This window comes from Rhamphochromis longiceps, linkage group LG8, assembly GCF_057381845.1.
Source record: "Rhamphochromis longiceps isolate RC_006_pf linkage group LG8, R_longiceps_female_GT1.1, whole genome shotgun sequence".
NCBI lineage: Eukaryota > Metazoa > Chordata > Actinopteri > Cichliformes > Cichlidae > Rhamphochromis > Rhamphochromis longiceps.
Genome location: NC_140564.1, coordinates 16,511,205 through 16,530,781, shown reverse-complemented (window position 1 = coordinate 16,530,781; position 19,577 = coordinate 16,511,205). Strand labels below are relative to the sequence as shown.

Sequence of the window (19,577 nt, the reverse complement as noted above, 5' to 3'; positions counted from 1 at the left end):
GGAAGTCTGAACATAAGAGATCAACAGCAAAACCCAAGTGGCCCGCTTATAGAGTTTGATGCAGATCACTCCAGACATCCCCCCCCAAAAAAAGCACAACAAGAGGATGAATTTCCAGAAAACTGAAGGTAAACTATTACTTTTTTCACATTTTATTCATTCCAATAAACCTACTTCAAATATACATATTTAATCAAGATTAGAAAAATAAATATTTCAAAACACTAAATGTCACGGCTACAATAATGGCCACCACTCCACAGAGCAGAATGGAGATTTGGAGTAATGAGTATCACTGCTGCGGGACATAATGAAATTAAATACATAAAACTGCATTTCATATACAATGACTCCCAGCTATAAGGAGTGTAGAATAGTTTATACTGGGGCTCAATGACGCAGTAAAAACACCTAAAAAAAAAATTTATGCTGAGGAGTTTTTCCCATGCAACAAGTTAGTACAGTGAACACTGAGCGGAAAAAAAAAGTACAGCACAGACTACCAAGTATTTTAGTGAACACAGATTCCTATTTATCCCCTTTTAAACAACTGCTCTTCTTAATTTGAGGTAAGTTTATAATATTTGCATATTAGAAGTTGTCTGTTATCTACTCAAACGCTAAAAGTGGAAAATTGCTTCTATTTTTTAACCGAATTAAAAAGACTGCTGTGGAAATGTTTGCTGGAAAAAAAAAGTCAAACAATCTAGTACATGTGCATAGCAACTTCAATAAAGGTCACTTGGATTGCAAACGAGCTTTTTCTACTTGATGCGAAGCAGAAAAAACAAACTGACCTAATTGTGTGAAGCCAAATAGATATTTGTTAGTATTAATGTGAAGCTTTGAGCGGCTTCAATTCTCAATGTTCCTCGACTTCGTCTATCGCATTAGTCGTTAATGTGAATCTTGCAAATGTAAAAACCTCTCTGAAAGTACTTCCACAAGTAAAACCACTCACTTTTGAAATATATTATCCAAGAGATATAAATATTAATAGATATAAATTAGTGGCTGCATAGCATTAGGCTTGGTTTGTGCACTGGTGGGAGTGTTTTCCTACCCATTAGGCCGAGAGCTAAATGACTAGGCTCGTTGGTGAATCATGTTAATTAATTAACGTAGCGTCCTGATGTGACAGTGTATTCATGTGGCCTTTGAGCTTTTTTTTTTCTTTTCCTGGATTATGTATACGCCAGAAGCAGCATTGGGATATGCAGCACAAGTCACAAGTAGCAGCCACAGATTATAGTGTTGGTACTAGGCACAATAATATGGCTGATAAAATGCAGCCTCGACAGTTTTTTCCTGGCACTGAGGGAGGGACGACTATACAGTACATGTTCAGGATATCTGTGGACTCGTTTTCACAGCAAAGAAAAGGAGAGAAATCCAACCATAAAGTGGAATCTTGTGTGTGTATAATCTCTGTCCTTTTAATTGTGGACCGTGTGAGATGCTGGGGTGACGCCTTTACAAATGACAGCTGGGTGGCTGCTTTGGGACTTGGTGTAAAGGAGGTTTTCAAAAGTCACCCACCAAAAAAGTGGAATAAAAGAGTCAGCCACAGGTTCTTCCCTTCAGCTCTCCTCAAACTGTAAAAACACTGACTCCATGTCAGTCAGTACCTCCTCCTTCCATGTTTCCCGCCATCAGTCATGCAGGTTTTAGGCCGTAGAGCTGAATTGAGTGAGAACAGAACAGAAGAGTTAACAAAGACATTTTAAAACAGACGAATCCATCCATGTTAAAGTGCTCCAATCGCTTCTCTGATTCACCTGGGTCTGCCGTCTGCTTCTTCTTATTGTGATGAACTATCTGGTTCTCATTGGTCATCTTCACATCCTGATCTTCCACATAATTACTACAAGGCAACACAAGAAAAGGAAGACACAGCGGATGTTTTTCTTTAAAACTGTAGTGCCAGCGAGAAGCGGAAAAGGGCAATAAAACACAAAAGGGAGGGTTGACAAAGCTCGAAGTCAGGGAGAGGAGGGACTCTGGGGATCACAAGTCAAGCAAGTGGTAAGGAGGATGTGGGATGTTTGAGGGCACTGGAGGAATCTTCAGTACAGGGAGTGACCACAAGGAGGCAGCAGCACTGGGTTTTTACTATCCTGTTACTCACTGTTGACGGTGTCTGCTGACACGGGGGCTGAAGTGGAGAAGAGTACAAGTCTTTTCAAAACTACTGAGTTAATCTAACACAATTTGTCTGTAAATCTGTTTGATTGTCAGAAATGCAACAGGCCTGTCAAAAAGCATTTTACATGACAGATCACGGGTGTCATTTCAGTTCATGGGCCACATGCAGCTCAATCTGACTTCTAGAGGGTCGTACACCAAAAGCAAAGCAGCATTCAAAATACATTTAAAAAGTCCTCTCATACATTTTATCCATTTACAAAAAAGATGATGAGCAGTGTAAGATGTCTTTAAGAAGACTGTGGAATTATAAATCTCAGTAGGAGCATGGCTCCTTGGATTAACCGTCACACTTCAGTGTAGTATGGGATGACAAAGATAATTTGTAAGATTCTGGAAAAACACTTTTATGTTACCCATTCTTAACATCCTGCAACACAACCTCCTCTGCAAATTTCACACTCTGCAAGGCGTCCAGTCGGCTGGCAGCCAAGTGCAGGTCTGATACCCCTTTTCTAAATAAGGCAAACCTAAATAACAATCAGCATTTAGCCTGTAAGCAAGCAGCCATTCAGGAATTCATCTTTCAAAAAAAAAAAAAAGAAAAGATAAATGAATACAAAAAGCCTGAGTACCTGATGACAGTGTTCCTCTCTCTGTGAGTAATGTAGACGTCATCTGTGAACAGGATGGTGTGGTAGGGCACCACAGGGTCGCAAGTAGGCAGGATGCCTCGTGTCACTTGGCTTACGCAGTCCAAGATGCCATTATATACCAGGAGGTCATCCACCAGCAGCTGGACTCACGGAGAAACATGCACCATTAGTAAACAAACAGAAGCGATTGCTAAACCCGCAGCAGAGAGAGAAGTAGGCTTACCCCAAATTCTTTCACTCCTCTCTGAGGCGTCTTTGAGTAGTTCCACAGCTTGATCATGGACACAGTCACTGGATGATCAAAGATGACATACACACGGTTCACCTGCATGGAAACAGAGCATACACTCGTGTCAGCTGCAAACAGTCTCTCTCTTACACACTCACACACACACTGTCTTTCTCACCAGGCCAGGAAGCACTGGGGCTAACCACATGTGTCTTCCATCGTGGGTGCAGTTGACTCCATCTATTAATTTATCTGGAGTCCTCACATCACCGCTCACATTGTCCAGCACATTCACACTGTCTGGAAAAGCAGCAATGTCTGGTGGACGTAATGTTGAGGTCTGATCATGTTTATTAATATAAACACAGCTGCTAATTACCCACAACTTTACTCAGAGTTTCATGAGAACAGAGTTTTACAGTAGTCACAAACTCATTCAGAGATATATTATGTAAACCCAAATCAAATAAACTAGACTACTTTTTTTATTTGAACCCCTTGAATATACTAATAAAATGCACAAGTATAATTCACACTAAATATTATTTCAATTTGATTGTCACAGTTACCTATAAGAGTAAACAACCATGCACTACTGCTCGAAATCCTTATGTTCTTAGAGTAGGATGTAATGTTTGATCTTTTAAGAGGAAAACATTAACAGCTAGTGACTTAATATCTATCAATCTAAAGTGACCGATTTACAGTTGTTGTCAGAAGTTTCATCCAATCAACATAGGCATGAATGTCATGCTGCTTTTCCGGGGTGGAATGATCATACAGCATTTAATAAATCTTTTAAAAAGAACTGGGTGAACAAATTTGATTTTGTTTTGGATTTTCTTCAATTCACACAGCGTCTTTTGGTAGCCATAAACAAGCAGGTATAATTCTACCTCGATATTTGATCACCCTTCTTTGTTAGAGTTCATTAGCGTGACTTGTAAGAATTTTAAGTGAAGTCCACAGATTTTCAATAGCACTAAGGTTGGGGCTAGAAAAGGTCTTTGGATCTTTTGGGATCATTGCCCTGTTGGAACACACACCGATGTCTCAGTTTCAACCATTTAGTGATTGATACTCCTTCATTATTCCATCCACTTTGTGCAGTGTATCAGTACCACCGGCAGCAAAACAGCCGCAAGGTATGATGCTACCACCACCATGCTTGACAGCTGGTACAGTGTTCTTAGGTTAGATAATCTCACTTTTACCTCTCCATACATACCTGCACTCTTGTCATTGTTACCTAATAGCTCAATCTTTGCCTTGCCTGGCCATAAAACTTTTCTCTAGAATGCATTTGGGTAGTCCATGTGGGAAAATGCTAATTTCACTCAAGCTTGAAGGTGTCAATTTTCGAGTAGGGCCTTCTTTCTTGGTTGGCACCCTCTCAGTAAGGCTCACTTCACTTGACAGTGACACTGGTGTGTCAGCAGGTTCCAGCTCATGGCAGGCTTGGCCCTTCATGGTTCCTGAACATCCTAACCAATTTACTCCCATATGAGGGTGAAAGTTTGGGTCTTCTTCCAAAACTTGTCAAAGTGGTGAGACATCTGAATAATTTGTACATATGTACAATTGTTTGAATCAACGGTCCTGGAATCTGCAGTTGTTTAGAAATGGCTCCAAGAGACCTTCCCAGCTTTTGTAAATCTACAGTTCTCCTTGTTGGATCTTCACTGAGTTCCTTGGATTTTCTCATTATTCTGAGTATTGGTCAGTCCACTGAGAGTTGGCAAACATATCGTTTTTTTGTTAGCAAAGAGAAACTACCAGTTGTAGTTAATCATGATCACTAATGAGAAGTTAACAGTTCTTGGCCTTGTCAAGTTAAAAGACATTGAAGAACCTTAATTAAAAGACAAAAGCGATGTATGTAAATAATTGTGAACCCAAATCTTTGTCTACCCAAGTCTTTAAAGATGCATGCTGCAAAATCATTCCACCCTGGGGAAAGAACAGCCGAAAGAAACCATTAAAAGTCCAAAATTACCGTGACATTTCTCCCCACGATGAGAGTATGTAAACTTCTGACCACAACTGTACACCACGCATTCTTAACCAGGCACCCATCTGACCACATTAACAGTAAACATTAACATATTCCAGCAAGTGAGGTGAATTCGAGCCAGTGAGGTCAGATGCAAGTCTGAATCATGAGAAAGGATACTGTTGTCACTGAGGCTGATCTTCTCATGGTTCTGATTGTAAAACTCAAGGCCGTTCAGACCAATGTAGTATGGATCTCCCCAGGTTGTTAACAGCTGGAGCTGAAAAATGACTGACAGGTGAAAGTCAAGGAAAAGACAACATCGAGCATTTTAGATCCAGCTTTTTCCTTTTCTAGCTGCTTAAAAAAAGGAAAAAAGAAAGATAAGAACATTTTTACCACTTTACTGGACAAAAACAAATTTTCTTTAACAAGTCTATAATGTTCAGCTTTTGTTTAGAGTTCAAAATGTGTACAGTTACAGACAAATTATTATTCGGATGCAATGGGTTAAATCTTCCCACTACATTTTTAAGGCCTGGTCTTAATCTGATCCACCCAAATTCCAGGTGGTTCTTCTGGCTGGTGTACATTCACCAGTCTGAGGCATGGCCTGTGATTTTAACCACTTAATTGCATAACCAGCAACCTCAGAATAGCAGTCACTAACCACCAGTAACGAATCATTCATATGAAACAAAGGTTTTTGCTCTGCCTGTGTTCACATTATTTCACAAAGTTAATAGTTCCAGAAAGAGTAAAATAGTAAGAGGTTACAGAGGTGAGCCCTGGCTGGCTCCTAGACCGAACGTGAAAGGAGGGCACATTGTAATGTCTGTGAGAACAGTGGATGAAAACACGAGCTCGATAAAGTGCTTAACTTATCACTTATCGCTACACCAAACGATATAGTCATTTTTCTGTGTTAAATACATACTAACCTGTCAGCCAGTTTTCACTGCTATTTTCTGATATGTGGAAAGGTTTTGCGCAATATCACAACACACTGAAATGACTGGACACATTTCTATTTCTCCTCCAGCCAGACATTTTCCTTCTGTAAGCTCTTGATGAGCATGTGCATGCCAGTGGTGTTGCCAAAGCAACCAATGCAGATTATTTAACGTGGTCTGAACTCAATCTGATCCGTGCATTTAAAAAATATCCACAGAACATTTTTGGACCAATAGGGCAGACAGGAGCACAGCATGCATAAGCATGTGTGAAATCTGTTTAGAAAAAGGATACACCCACAAGGCATGATGGGAGCCTCATAGTCCATGCTGGGCTGTTCTTGTTTCTTAGAGTGTCCTCTGAATTAAAAATAAAGTTATAAATAAGGAAAGGCAGTTTTCAGAATTTCTGATGAAACAGCAGTTTTACTCAGACTCATACTCTGGGCTTCACCTGTGGTAGTCTTCGTTACTCCCGTTATCAGCTGGAGTCTGGAGAAAGTCAACAAAGAGAATCTCCTGGGCAAAATCAAAGTGACAATTGCCCGGTCCCTTCCTGATCAGTAATCCCTCCGTTGGTGAGACAGGAACATCATCCAAGAACAGATGAATCAGTTTCACCTGAACCAAACATGTGGACATTTTTATGTTTTCTAAGATGCATAAAGTGTTCTGCAAAGAACTTCTGTGGTTAAAAATAAAAATCTGTCACAATAAGTAATCCATGCTTTGCAGCATTATACACAGTCATCACTTTTTCAGCACGTACTGTTCTTTGTACAAATGAGAAGTCAGATTCACAGCTTCATAAATCCATATTAAGGGTGTCATACAGTGTGTTTACATACATTAATTTTCATAAAACACTGTAATATTGTTGTTATTTCTCTCACACAGTATTTTATCTCTTGTCTCTTTAAACCCTCCAACCCCAGAAGGGCCCAGTCTACATTGATTGGTCAGCTAATATGTGGTCTGATACTGCATGTATTAAAACTGGACTTTGGGCTTTGTAACCACAGACCTTTTATAACCGCAAAGCAGAATATGGCCTTAAGTAATATGTGAATTATACTTGTTCAAAATTATCAGCTGATCTGACTCCACTTGAAGGAAGTGGCACTAATTCAGTTCACAATATTTTGTTAATTTACAAATGATCATGTAAAGTACGAAATATCATAAACACGTTAGTATTTGAAGTAAACTTTATTCTGCATCATAACAAATGTGGGTTCAGCCTGGCAGAAACTGTCTCACCCCTCTGTAAGAGTCCTCAGGAGACTTGTTGTAGTTCCAGAAACGGAGACCAGCGATGGTCTGGGCCTTGCTGAAGGTAATGGTCAAGGTGTGGGACTCTCCATAGGAGAAAGGAATCAGCCACATATGCTGGTCATCGGTGGTAATGTTGTGGCCATCAATAAGTCTAAATAATGACAGTAGACATTATACACTGTATCTTACATAATAATGATGTAATCTTTGCCTGGACTTTAACTGTAATATCAAAGGGCATGTTACATTTAGTGTCAGGCATACTTATCAAGTGTGCGCAGGTCATGTCCATAATCAGGTAGGTCGTTGAGGTCCCTGGGTGAAGCAGCGATCATACTAAGATCTAAAGGTAAAGTCTCTCCATCCTTCCCCACGATCTCCAGTCCTGTCAGGCCCATGTAATGGGGGTCGCCCCATGTCAAGGTCATTTCCAGTCTAAGGCCTGGGATTAAGACAGACTGTAAGCATCCAGAAACATCCAAAACACAAAGCCAAAAACAGAGAGGCAACCATAATATGACAGGATATGACTGATGTACTCACACTTTCCTGTGTGCATCCCAGGAATGAGCTCTAAGCTCTCTTCAGATTGGCTCATAGTAGAGTTGAGTTGAAGTTTCAGCTAAAACAAAACAACATTGCATTTAAAGCATAACTGTACCACACAGTCCTGTTGATGCTGTGGCTAGTTTGGCCTTTGTGCCTGTCTGCTCTGATCATTTGGGGCCACATAATGAAAGTCAACTCTGTCACACTTTGGAATAAGTTGCTTTATGAATTTATGATTCAAATTCTCGAATGAGACCAGTACTTACAGTGAGGTCTTCCTCTCTGAAACCAGCCTGGGTAAAAGGTCGTTCCTCTCCCTCTCCATCAGCAGTGCGTGGTCTCTGCAGCTCCTCCTCATACACCATGCTCTCAGGACTTTCACCTTCACTAAGGAAGGTCTCATCATAACGAGACATCGCCTCCAGTATCTCATCATCAGTGGTGAAGAGGATAGTGTCGCCAAACTGGTCCAGTCCTGAGCGCATGAATAAAGGATAATTTGGTCAAAAAAACAACACACAATGGAGCATAAACTCTTGTGAAGTTGTTCTGATCAGATACCTCCAGAAAGAGTTCCAGACGCTTTTGCAATCTCCCCCCTGAAGATGCACCTTCCATCCAGAAGCATTTCTACCTCTTTCACGCCTCGGAATGAGTGGATGCGCGACTTGTTGTAGTTCCACACACGGATCATGGCCACTTTGTGGGGCACTCCAAAGTCCATGAAAATGGTGTGGCTACAACCAGGAGTAAATGGGGCTAGCCAAAGATGCATGTCATCCTGAGTCCGATTGATGCCATCGATTAAGTTGGTGACTACGCGTGGATCCTTGCCGTATGCTGGGAGAATGTTGATGTCTGGCGGGTCAGCGTGGATATGAACAGGTCGGAGAGGCTCTCCACTAGAGCTGAAAACCTCCAGGCCGTTGAGACCCACGTAGTGACGATCACCCCAGGTGGACAAAATGTTGATTACCAGCCTTTGGCCTTGCGGCAACACTGGAATCTCAAACTCGTCCTCCCGCTCCATGGATGGATCGTCATCAGGGCCTTCGCAAAGTGTCCCCTGAGTGGTTAAGGAGGACAGAGGGCTTCTGGGTGATGAAGAAGAGATGGGTGGGACTGTAGGTGGACCACAGCCCTGGCGCTGAAGAAACTCATCAAATATGTCGCCTTCGAACGCCATGTTGGAGATGCGTCCACGCTGACATTGGTTGAACTTAGTGAGTGAATCCCAGGACTCCATGAGGGTGTCATCCTGCTGACTGTGCAGCCGGGCCCGAGAGCTACTCTGCCTTCTGCTAGCACTCACCAAAGACATGGGCTCATCTGGAGAACACACAAACATTAGACTATAAATTACTAACAAACCAAAAGGAAAGAAATTAGCCTGTAAGAATTGTCCGACATCAAATATAACTAAAATCTACAAGTCTGTGTATTTCACTAAATATCCACTTAAAATTTTACATAAATGAACCCAATGCAAATGAATCAGTAAGATTAAAGAGCAGTAATATATTTGCCAAAGTGATCAACAGCAAAAAGAATGACAATGATTAGATCAAACAAATGACTGCCAGTAAGGTGAGAATAGAGACTCTAGTTAGCTAAACTATGTTATTCTCCTAAAGTCTCCAAAAGTATATTCCTTTGTATTTTTAATCAGTGGATACGATTTCCTTTGAAAGGACTGATAAGGTAATGAAAACTCCTACCCTGACCGATGATACCCTGATATTTTTAAAGATGAAATAGAGCTAAATTTATAGAAAGGCTGGAGTAGCCATATATACAGATTTGTCTCTCTGTTTCAGTATGAAAATTCTGACAATGCATACCAGCGTTTGTCAGTGCTGTAGCTCTGTGGTGTTGTTCCTCTGTCTGCCTTACACTGGCTGTGGAGTTTCTGAATGAGCTCCTCCGTCCGCTGATGGGCCTGTCTGACCTTTGCTCCCCGACCTCCTCAAGCAGGTCGCAGCTCAGGTCCAAAGAGTCAGCCTTCCACTGAACCCCATTCGCCGTCCTCTCCGCCCCTCTGCACACACGCCCTGGGTTACATGGCAACTCTGGGAGCATGGAAGAGGATGATGCTGATGGCTGTTTGAGCTCTGAAGAATGCTGGGGTACCAGCCACCGTGGCCTCTCCCTGCTGGTCTCACATCCCTCTGGAGCACCTCTGTTCAGAGGCTGCAGCCACTGCGGGGCAACCCGTGAGGAGGATGGCTGGGTGGTGACTGTTTGCTCCATGGGTGCAGACTGCTCCACCTGCTGCCTGAGAGAGTGGGTCTCCTCTGAGGCAGACAGGTCAAAAGAGCTCCTTTGTATCGAGTGACGAGTAGAGGATGACACTCCCACAGAAGCAGTGATAGGTGGTAGTGGTGTATGTGATTTCTCCTGCATGTCTACCACATTCTGGCCTGCTGTGTCAGACAATGCATTCAAACTTTGGTATCTCTGGGAGATGCTACCCTCTCCACCCTTACTGTCTTCATAGCAAAGGGGAGTGGCCCCTCTTAGACTGTGTCCTGAAGCCACAGGGCTGGAAAACACAGAGTCGGAGACCTGAAGATCCTGAAGATCAATTGTGGTGCTGTAGTCAAAGACTTGGTTGCCACAGCCCTTCTCCAGCTCACCTTCAAACACCAACGTGCTGTTCAGGTACAGCTTTATATGTCGCGCACCTACGTCAAGCTCCTGGCAAAGATACAGCACATCAGTTTACAAGCGTCTTTAATTTAGGATGTTTAACAATTTCAAAAGCATTTGATTTTAAGCAGTAAGTTATGCCACAAAATGAAGAAATAATGATTTTCACATTTCAATTCTTCACAGAATTAACACCAAACATTTGAGTGAAGCTGTAAAACCAAATGGTGGGGAAATATTTAGCATTTCATTTCTCTGTATAATGAATGTTTGATTAAAATTCAAGCAAAAGGATGACAAGCTGCAACCTGATGAGTATTAAAAAAAAATCTAATTTCATAAAACACACTATTGACTAACATGCTCTAGCTAGCTGCTAATTAGTGCAACTGCGACCTTTTGATCCTCTAGACAATAAACCACTATGAACCCAGAGAAGTCTAGAAAATACTCCAAACTCCTTACCTTACAGGCTCTTATTCACAGTCCGGTACAAATATTGCTAAGTACTAATGGTCGGTGTAAACTAGGAAAACCTGGGGTCTTTGTGCCCCCTTCTTAACAGCAGAGACGCTGACAGACAGAAGCCCATGTTACACTAATCCTCTGAGGCTAATCTCTCACTGTTCCACATTTGGACAGACTGAGTGGCAGCTCAGACAGCCACTGCTTAAAGAGCAACGCACCTGTGACGTAACCAAACCAACACAGTCATCCACTGTTATAATGGAAACGCACAATCACGCACCATCTATCAGCTTGCAGCAGAAATCAAACAGTTTGTAACTGAATGTGTTGAAGAATTGATATAAAATTTATTGAATACACATACATTGAAGCTTCTGTTGTAGTTCCAGATTTTAATACAAGATATTCCAAAGTCTGGAGAGCGCTCGGTGTTCCTGATGATGAAGTAGAGCTGAATGGGTGGGTGGAACGGACACGTCCACATATGACGGTCTTTGGTGGTCTGTCAAACCAAGAGAAGAACAACAAAATGAAAAACAAAAACAGCAACTTATTCATAAGAAGGATGGACAGATATATAGTCTGAACATCAGTACTAGCTGATTGTGGCCTTGTTGGCTGCCAATGGTCTCTTGGCAAGTGCTGTGGCATTTATTGATGGGAGCAGCTGATGTTTAGTTGCTGTGTCACACAAACTTTGTGCTTGTTAAACTTTCAAAAGTAGTGCAATGAAAAACCATAAAGAACTCAAAACAGCCACTTTTTCATAATGGCAACTTATTTATTTCCCACAAGATGGGGAATAAATTACAACACACGCACACACAAACACACACACTACAGCAGAAGAGACTGACCTTCACTTTCCCATTGACGAGCGCCCCCAAATTACCAGGAAAGTCAGCATTCCTGATGTCTAAGTCATGAGGCGACACATAAAGCTTCTTGTTTCTGAGGCAGAAGAACTGCAACTCAGTCAGCCCGACCTGCAGTGCGTTCCCCCAGTTTGACAGTATCTCCATGGTAACATACAATGCAGGTGTGTACTCTGGTGACGACTGCCTTCTCTGCAACAGCGATACAAAACATTAAGACAAGACAAGGCAAGACAAGACAAGATAACCTTTATTAGTCCCACATGTGGGAAATTTGTTTTGTTACAGCAGAAAGCGGGCAGTTCAGAGGTATCCCACCCAACAGCATCAGGATTATTCATTCTGATCTGGGAAAGTGTGTCATTAGCTCACCGGCTGCTTGGTGTAGTCTGTTTTCACACTTTGAGGGATGCTGCAACCAGGTCCACCTTCAAGTTTCTCCAAGGCTTTCAGCAGTTTCTGTTGTTGACTGAATAAAAGAATGACAACACTTTAGCTTGCCTGCTCTGTTTATCGTTCCATTTATTTATTTATCCTCAATCTTCATATTAACGCAAAGCACTGCAGTAGCTAAAGCCATACATAATTTCAAGGTCATTGGGTATACACTCATTGTTATATTTCAACCAGTAGGTGTTATAACATCAAAGCATTTACCGAATTGCCACAGGCAATAACGAGATGTACTAGGAAGTGAGATTAATGAGTCAGCAAGGTATGCTGAGCCTAAAGTCAGACTATTTTGATGTCAGGTGGCTCCTTTTTTGGATACATCACCATAGTAACTTGTGCTGGACACTTTATACGCTCTCACAGAGGACAGGTTCAATTACCACCAATAAAACTGGGTGTAAATGCAACATTTTCACTTGTTCTTTTCTTGCTGATGTGTTCTATGAGTTATACAGATTTTCTGCAGATACACAACCTGTTGAGGGGAACATTTGTAACACCAACAAACAAAGCTGTGAAGTCACAGCCCGCTTGGTCTGGTAATAGAGCCAACATAACACAGAGTAAAGACTCTTTGTTGTTTATTACAAAAAAATATTCACACAAGAAGATTAGTTTCACTTTGTTATGGCCAAAAATTAAACTGATTTCAATGCCTCCTTGATTATGTATTGGGTTAGAATTGAATTTGTGTCACGCATCAAGTTTAACTGGATCATGGTTGAACAAATATTCCAGTGTTTCCAACAGAATTGATTGAATTAGATTGCATTTACACACCATATGCACGCAAAACGAGGCATGTATGATTTTTTTAAAGAAACTGATAAATAATGTCATATACATATGGTGCAATAATCTGCCTCTACAGTAAGTTCTTCATCATGTGAACAGACTCCACTTCCACTGTCTTAAACTGCAGCTGGTGAAACAGTCCTTGTTCTGCTCTACAGGCTCTGTGAACTTTGAATGGTAGCCCATGAACTAGTTTTGCACCTGCAGCAGGTTCTGGTTAGAGTGATCCTCCAGCTTGCAGCAAATCTACAGCACAGAGCAAGCACTCCTCTCTCCAGCTGCAGTCAAAGATGTTAGTTAAATCTGATGAAATGCCTCAAGAAATGTCACAAAATGAACCTGATCAGTCCGTCAGAGAGAAATGGGAGACAGCTAACTGATTAGCGCTCACTCACCCAGAAAATAAGGCAGTAACTGCCCACTGCTGTCTTACGTCATTCTCTCAGACAGATGCACGTTTTTTTTTAAATTACAAATATCTCTGGTAATGTCTCTGACTGAAGTAGGCATTACTTGATCGATTAATGTTTAGTGGAAGAACAGTCCAATAACATGTTACACATGCCTTTTATCGTAGTGTGCACATATGGCCTTAACTGAAAAGCCTGGGATAACAAAGAAAGTTAATAATCACCATCATAATACCTATTCTTTGTTGCTGGGCTTATAGGTTCTGTTGAACCACCTACTGCAAAGAAAGTCCAGCTATGTTAGGGGCGGCCAACTCCAGGCTTCGAGAGCTGGTGCCCTGCAAGTCTTAGATAACACCCTGGGTCAAAACACACCATCATCAAATGATTAGTTTATTACCAGGCCACTGGAGAACTTCAAGAAATGTCGAGGAGGTAATTTAGCCATTTAAATCAGCTGTGACACATCTAAAAGGTGCAGGACACCGGCTCTCGAGGCCTGGAATTGGCCACCCCTGAGTTATATCAAAATTGTTTCATAGTACACTGTAACTGTTAGCGTTCTGTTCCTGAGTGTTTAAGTATCTTTTTCTGTCACCATACCTGGGACCCATGAGTGTGATTCTCTGCATGGCCAGAGTGACATTGTTGTCATCCTTGTTGTGAGTGTTGTAGTGCACTAAACCATTCATCACCTGATGTCCCTTGACCTAGAGGACAAAGAAACCAAATCAAACCGATGTGAAAAATATATGTATGGGACAAGATTCACATGTGAGTCAAATCCAGGAAAATTCAATTGAATAAAATCAAAAGTAGGCAAAGTATACAGTTACAGATGAAAATGAGATGTAATAACAGATGTAAGAAGTGAAGTGTGGCTCAGGCAGACCGTGTGTCGACTGAAGAGCTCTGCACTCTGCACTGGGTTGTTTTCTCTCTGTATGGCCTGGCGTACCCTGATCGCAACCTCCTCTGGGTCCCGGTCCTCGACAGAAGACTTTCTATTTGCCGACAGCGGCCTCTCCACCCGACTCCTCGGCCCTTAAGCAGAAAATACACATTTTTTATCCAGCAACAATCATGTGGAATGGAATATCTCAGCCACATTTTCATTCAAAAACGGGAGATGAGTTTGTAAAACATGACTTACTCTGACCTTCCCAGCTCTCTTTTGAAGGTGGCCTATCTAATGTCTTGCTCTTCACCAACATAGGTTTGGTGGGTATAAAAGTCTCAACACTTTCTTTCCTTTTTGCAGACAGTGAACGCTCGATCTTACGACCTGGAAAAATAAAGGAAATTGATTAAGATCAGGAATAGATGCTTCTTTTCATATGCTGACAACATGCCTAAAGACATCCTTAGGTCAGTGCTGATGACGCAGAAAAGCAGGGGATGTTACCTCTCTTGCTTCGCCCTAAATCAATAACAAATTTCCATATTAGCCTACCTTTAGGTGAGGGTCCAAAGTCCAGCACAATGAGGTTCGCTGAGTCAAAATGGCTTTGGGAGCCACTGGGCCGAGAGCTGTTGGAGGATGACTTGGAGGAGGGGAGAGGCAGCCCCAGTTCATCCAGACTCTCTGTGCTCTCATCCCTCTCAATCTGCTCCTCTACCCACTCTTCATCTGACTCCTCCCCAGCTGAGCCACGACTGCTCCGTCGCATGCTAACCTCCAGGCTTCGACGCAAAACCTAGTTTGCAAAGGTCATCATTTATATATTCATCCATGCACAAGTCATCGTCCTGCGCACTCACAGGCACAGACCTGTATACTGACAGTTTAACCATCCTCGTGATTTGACAAACTACCACTAAAAAGTGAAATAAATTCCCACCAACAGGCATAAACCAAATTACGATGATTCTCTATATCTAATTCATCTTCGACAAGAAGACACAAAAAAAAAAAACGCATACATTTTCATCCACTCACCTTCACTTCCTCAAGGTTGAGAAGTACCTTCTCACTGTGCTCCTGGTCTCCTCGGCTCTCAGGCCTGGAGCTGAAAGAGGTGTTCCTCTGGCAGCAGGGACTACGAGGGGAGCGTGGACTGGAGCTCTGGATGAAACGTGATGATTGGATAAAGGGGAAATAGCAGAGATAGAGAGATGCTAAGTACTACAGACAGCTGCATCTGGCACATAGTCCCTCCCCTAAAAATAAAACACCCACACATACAGGCTTAGTAGGCATTGTTATGTCTTCACTCTACCTCCATGTCTATGCTTTCATAGGGCTCAAAATCATCAGAGTAGCGCTTTGTTGGGGAGATTAGCAAACTTGGTCCATCCTCTGTTCGAATTTTAACAGGATCCTGCACATATTAGAAAAGAGGAAATATCAAACATGTGTCCTTAAAAATAGGAAATGTCTATTTTTGCTGAACAATAAGTGTTAATACAGATAGGATAAGGATATCAGATGGCTGCACCTGCACCCATTCTTTCCTCTGGACCTTTCCTGGGGCAGTGTGGCTTCTCTTCCTGTGGGTCTGCTCCAGTTTACTACCGTCTTCAGTTAGCTGGTGGGCGCTTCTACAGACATCTGCCGATGAGTCACAGCACAGAAACGAACATGAGCAGCGTGCAGCAGACTAATGCCTCGGAGGAGAAGGAACACACAGTCACATACACAGATGGTCCACAGCACAGAGAGGAAGACGAATAAACTGCCTGCCAGCTACAACTGTCAATATCATTTATTCACTGGGACTGGACACGGGATCCTGTCACACAAACTACAAGCTGAGGAGTGGTGGCTATTAGCTGGTTTTCCATATGGTTCATGGGTGACAGTAGCAACAACAAAAAAAGAGCATGAGATAGTACCTTTGATTTCTCCTAAACATGACTGAACACTCAAGAATAATACATCTGCCTGCATGACAGATTCAGAAAAATTTAATAAACAAGAAGAAAAAAAATCAAGTGTTATATAAGAATATCTAGTTTTGAGTCTAAGTGCAAAAGCATACCTGCTGTACATGTAGGCCTCAAAGGTGGCTGTGAGGAGGGAGACCTTTGGTTGGAGCCCTTGGCTTGCTTCCTACTGGCTTCGGCATTGGCTCCATTAAGATAAATTGAAAAACCTTGCTCAAGCCGTTCCAACTCAATCTCCTTGGGGTCTTTGACTTTAAGGCGCTTTAAGAGCCTGGAGAACAAATAAAGAGCTAATAAATAGCTTTCGAAAATATAGCAAATCCTATCACAGTTTTGACGTGGCTAACAAAGGATTCAACATGACACATTCCAATTCCAGACTATGTTACTTTTTAAAATATATGTATTGTTTCTCAAGGGAAGGAGGCAAACCAATCAGAGCTCCAATTAGGCAGCACTGAAAGTCATGCAGGAGTTGTCCGTTTCCCCTGTGAAATCCAATCTGTCTCTTCCCCGGCAGCCTGCACTAACACTTCACCTGTTTTTGTGTTGGAGGGCGATTAAATATTCATCCAGAGTGTCATCTACAGCAGAGGCGAGCTTCTCTCCTTGGCACGTCTTACTCTCCTTCAAGAACACACACATCAGTAAACAGACACACACGATGAAAGGTCGGAAAGGCCTACATCAGCGGTTTGTGGGCAACAAATTGTCATAATACAACTCATTCTTGCACAGGTATGCACATTCACTTTATTGCGTGCATCACCACAATTATGCAAGCAACTTGCTCCTCCGCCGAGTGTGGAACTAAAGCTTTAGTGAAGGATGCGTAATGTGTCATGACACAGGGGTTACAGTTGGATTTAAAAACCATTTAGTCAGGATGTAGCCTAAGGTTAAATGGGTGATGGAGAAATGAATTAAGAAAGGTTTTATTGGTTAGGACCATAATAAAAACTGATTATTTGTAAAGCAGCACCTGATAACCTTAACACAGTATTAGTCTCTACAATATCTGCTGCTAAAGAGCCGCAAACTCTCAATTTTTATATGAAGCCACACAATTGATCATAGCAAAAGATACTGCCAAAAAAAAAAAAAAAAATGAGCCCAAGCTGAGCTCTCACGCTGAAACTACTGACTCAGCATGGGCCAAGATCCCAATACTTGCATGGCTTGTCAAATTCAGCCACTTTTTCACAAAGGCAGCCCTACTATATCCTCAGTGGTGATCACATCCTGCAATAATATGTGCACAGTGCATGAAGTGTAGCTCTTTAGCTGTAGTTCAAGTGATGGATTGTAAAACGATATCTGTCACGTTAAACCAAAAATCCCAAAGTGAGGACCCCTACGGGTTCTACCACCCTGACAGCATACATCTTGTTCAGACATTTCTGCACTCAGCTGAAATGAAATGGCCCTTATTAAAAGACCAGATGTCTGCCTGCTTTAAGCTTAATAATGCTGGCTGCAGTAAAATTAAGCAGATTAAATAAAAAGTGGGTCTCGGAGGGAGCACTGGTTGACTGCATAACACAATCGCCTAAAGCTCATGCCGTTTCATTTGTTATATATTTTTAAAGAAACATGCAAGATGAACAAAGAAATCACAAAGCCTTACTCAGTTTCTACAAGTCAACTAGGCTACAGCATCTGTCAAGGTCAGGAGCAGAAGGGAGGCAGAGAAATGAGAAGCAAGGGTAGAAAATTCTTGTTAGTGACAGAGTATAGAGACAGGGTGACAGCTCAGATACTGGTGCACAAAATGGCATGCCTTTAGTTTAGAGTTTCATGGTCGTGAAAATTGCAGTGTTTAATGAAAAGTGTATCACGTAAAGTAAAATGGCAGATGATCTGAACTATCATTACCTCGTTATCCATCGTGTGATTGCAGATGATGCTGCTCACATGACCCTATCCCATATTTCTGAAGAGAGGCGATCACTCCTGCTCAAAACGTATCCCTCAAATCTGTGTCGTATTTGTCCATCACTGTAGCGGGACACACATGATAACCCTGAGGTTAGCCGTGACATGAAACCTAAAGTACCTTGAGTACAGCTCGTGGAAAATGTCGCCACACCCGCTGGCCGATTCAAGGGACCAAATACCAAACATTCACGATTGTGTTAACGTTAGCATCTTATTTTAAGCAGGGGTTGACCAAAACTCGTTTTAAACCACCCCAGGGTTTTGTTTTCATCAGCACTCGTGCACGGAGTTGGCTTGTCGGGTAGCGTTGCTGTTACAATAATTTCTATGCTATTAAGAGCTAACGAGCTAGCCATTGTTGACTATGTCAACTTTAAGCGAAAGATAACGGGTTATCAACCTCCTATGCGGTTGTATCGCATGAATTAACTAGTAGGTGTAGTGGCGCAGGCGACGTTAGCAAGCAGCCGATAGCTCAGTAAAAGCAGTGCTGACGTTCATAACTAAACTAAAAAAGCTAGCGAGTTAGCCTCCAACTACTATTAAAAGACAGATATAAACCTGCGTACCGTCTTCATAATCTCAGAAAGCCTTTACTTTATTTCGACTCTGATATATGCAAGAAAAATACTCACGGTCCATTAAAAAAAAAAAAAAAAAAGAGTACTTTGATAACCATTATCTTTGAAATTCACGAGCTTTTTAGTGGTTTCTCATGTGCCCAGTGTTGTGTTGGTTGGTAACCAGGATAGCTGTCCACCAATGGCGAGAGCCGCATCAGAGAGAACCACGCCCCTAACCGGTCCGCTCTCTACCTCCTGCTCCGACAAGCCTCCACAAAGCCTCCTACTGCCCAGCCACACTCCATCTGACTGAAAGGGTATTAAAGCACTGCCTATGACACCAACAGAGCAACACAGCAGAAATCTACATAAAGGTAAAATCACTGAAGAGAAATGAGACAAATTTTCAAGGTCAAAAATTCAACACTGCTTTTATTTATTATAAATCAATACATTTTATATAAAAAAGGAAAAGGGAAGAGGAGGGGTGGGGGAGTTAAAATAAAACCATTGTAGCTGTAAACCAGACAAATCAGGTTATGGTCACCCTCTTACACTGAACCTCCATCGGAGACTCTTGATTAACCAGTCTAATTAACACTCACTCATGGCAAAAAAAAAAAGAAAAAAAAAAAAAAAGAAACCTCTAAGCTATAGATAAAATTAATTAACATTTTTGAAGAGGGTTTCGATGTGGTTGACATCAATCTCTCTGCAAAGCGTTCCCAAGTATAGCATCT

At 41.9% G+C, this 19,577-nt stretch overlaps 1 protein-coding gene across 5 annotated transcripts; it reads right to left on the bottom strand.

The window, feature by feature from the left end:
* Positions 1 to 38: 38 nt before the first annotated feature.
* Positions 39 to 19,021, bottom strand: katnip (katanin interacting protein). 5 transcript variants are annotated; one of them, XM_085416055.1, is made up of 28 exons: positions 18,910 to 19,021; positions 18,212 to 18,334; positions 16,875 to 16,963; positions 16,432 to 16,607; positions 15,889 to 16,001; positions 15,670 to 15,771; positions 15,390 to 15,515; positions 14,904 to 15,147; positions 14,604 to 14,735; positions 14,343 to 14,494; positions 14,054 to 14,160; positions 12,165 to 12,261; positions 11,775 to 11,984; positions 11,282 to 11,419; positions 9,642 to 10,497; positions 8,362 to 9,129; positions 8,067 to 8,275; positions 7,795 to 7,873; positions 7,516 to 7,693; positions 7,237 to 7,402; positions 6,431 to 6,597; positions 6,272 to 6,336; positions 5,204 to 5,314; positions 3,209 to 3,348; positions 3,025 to 3,126; positions 2,781 to 2,941; positions 1,779 to 1,864; positions 39 to 1,680 (listed from the first exon to the last, which is right to left on the bottom strand). In XM_085416055.1, the coding sequence occupies exons 2-28, from the start codon at positions 18,221 to 18,223 to the stop codon at positions 1,622 to 1,624; spliced, it is 4,845 nt and encodes a 1,614-aa protein (XP_085272181.1). In that variant the 5' UTR covers positions 18,224 to 18,334; positions 18,910 to 19,021; the 3' UTR covers positions 39 to 1,621. The 5 variants fall into 5 exon arrangements, with proteins under 5 accessions (XP_085272181.1, XP_085272183.1, XP_085272182.1 ...); XM_085416057.1 differs by having other exon boundaries at positions 14,409 to 14,494; XM_085416056.1 differs by having other exon boundaries at positions 14,610 to 14,735.
* Positions 19,022 to 19,577: the final 556 nt, after the last annotated feature.

What these genes read in the sequence shown, in the direction of transcription:
- katnip (XM_085416054.1), bottom strand. Translation starts at nt 16,981, where the DNA reads ATGTGTGTGTTCTTGAAGGAGAGTAAGACGTGCCAAGGAGAGAAGCTC. An exon ending in AGAGGAAAGAATGGGTGCAG is followed by an intron (nt 15,772 to 15,888) that starts GTGCAGCCATCT and finishes TAATATGTGCAG; the next exon opens with GATCCTGTTAAAATTCGAAC. An exon ending in ATGAAAGCATAGACATGGAG is followed by an intron (nt 15,516 to 15,669) that starts GTAGAGTGAAGA and finishes CGTTTCATCCAG; the next exon opens with AGCTCCAGTCCACGCTCCCC.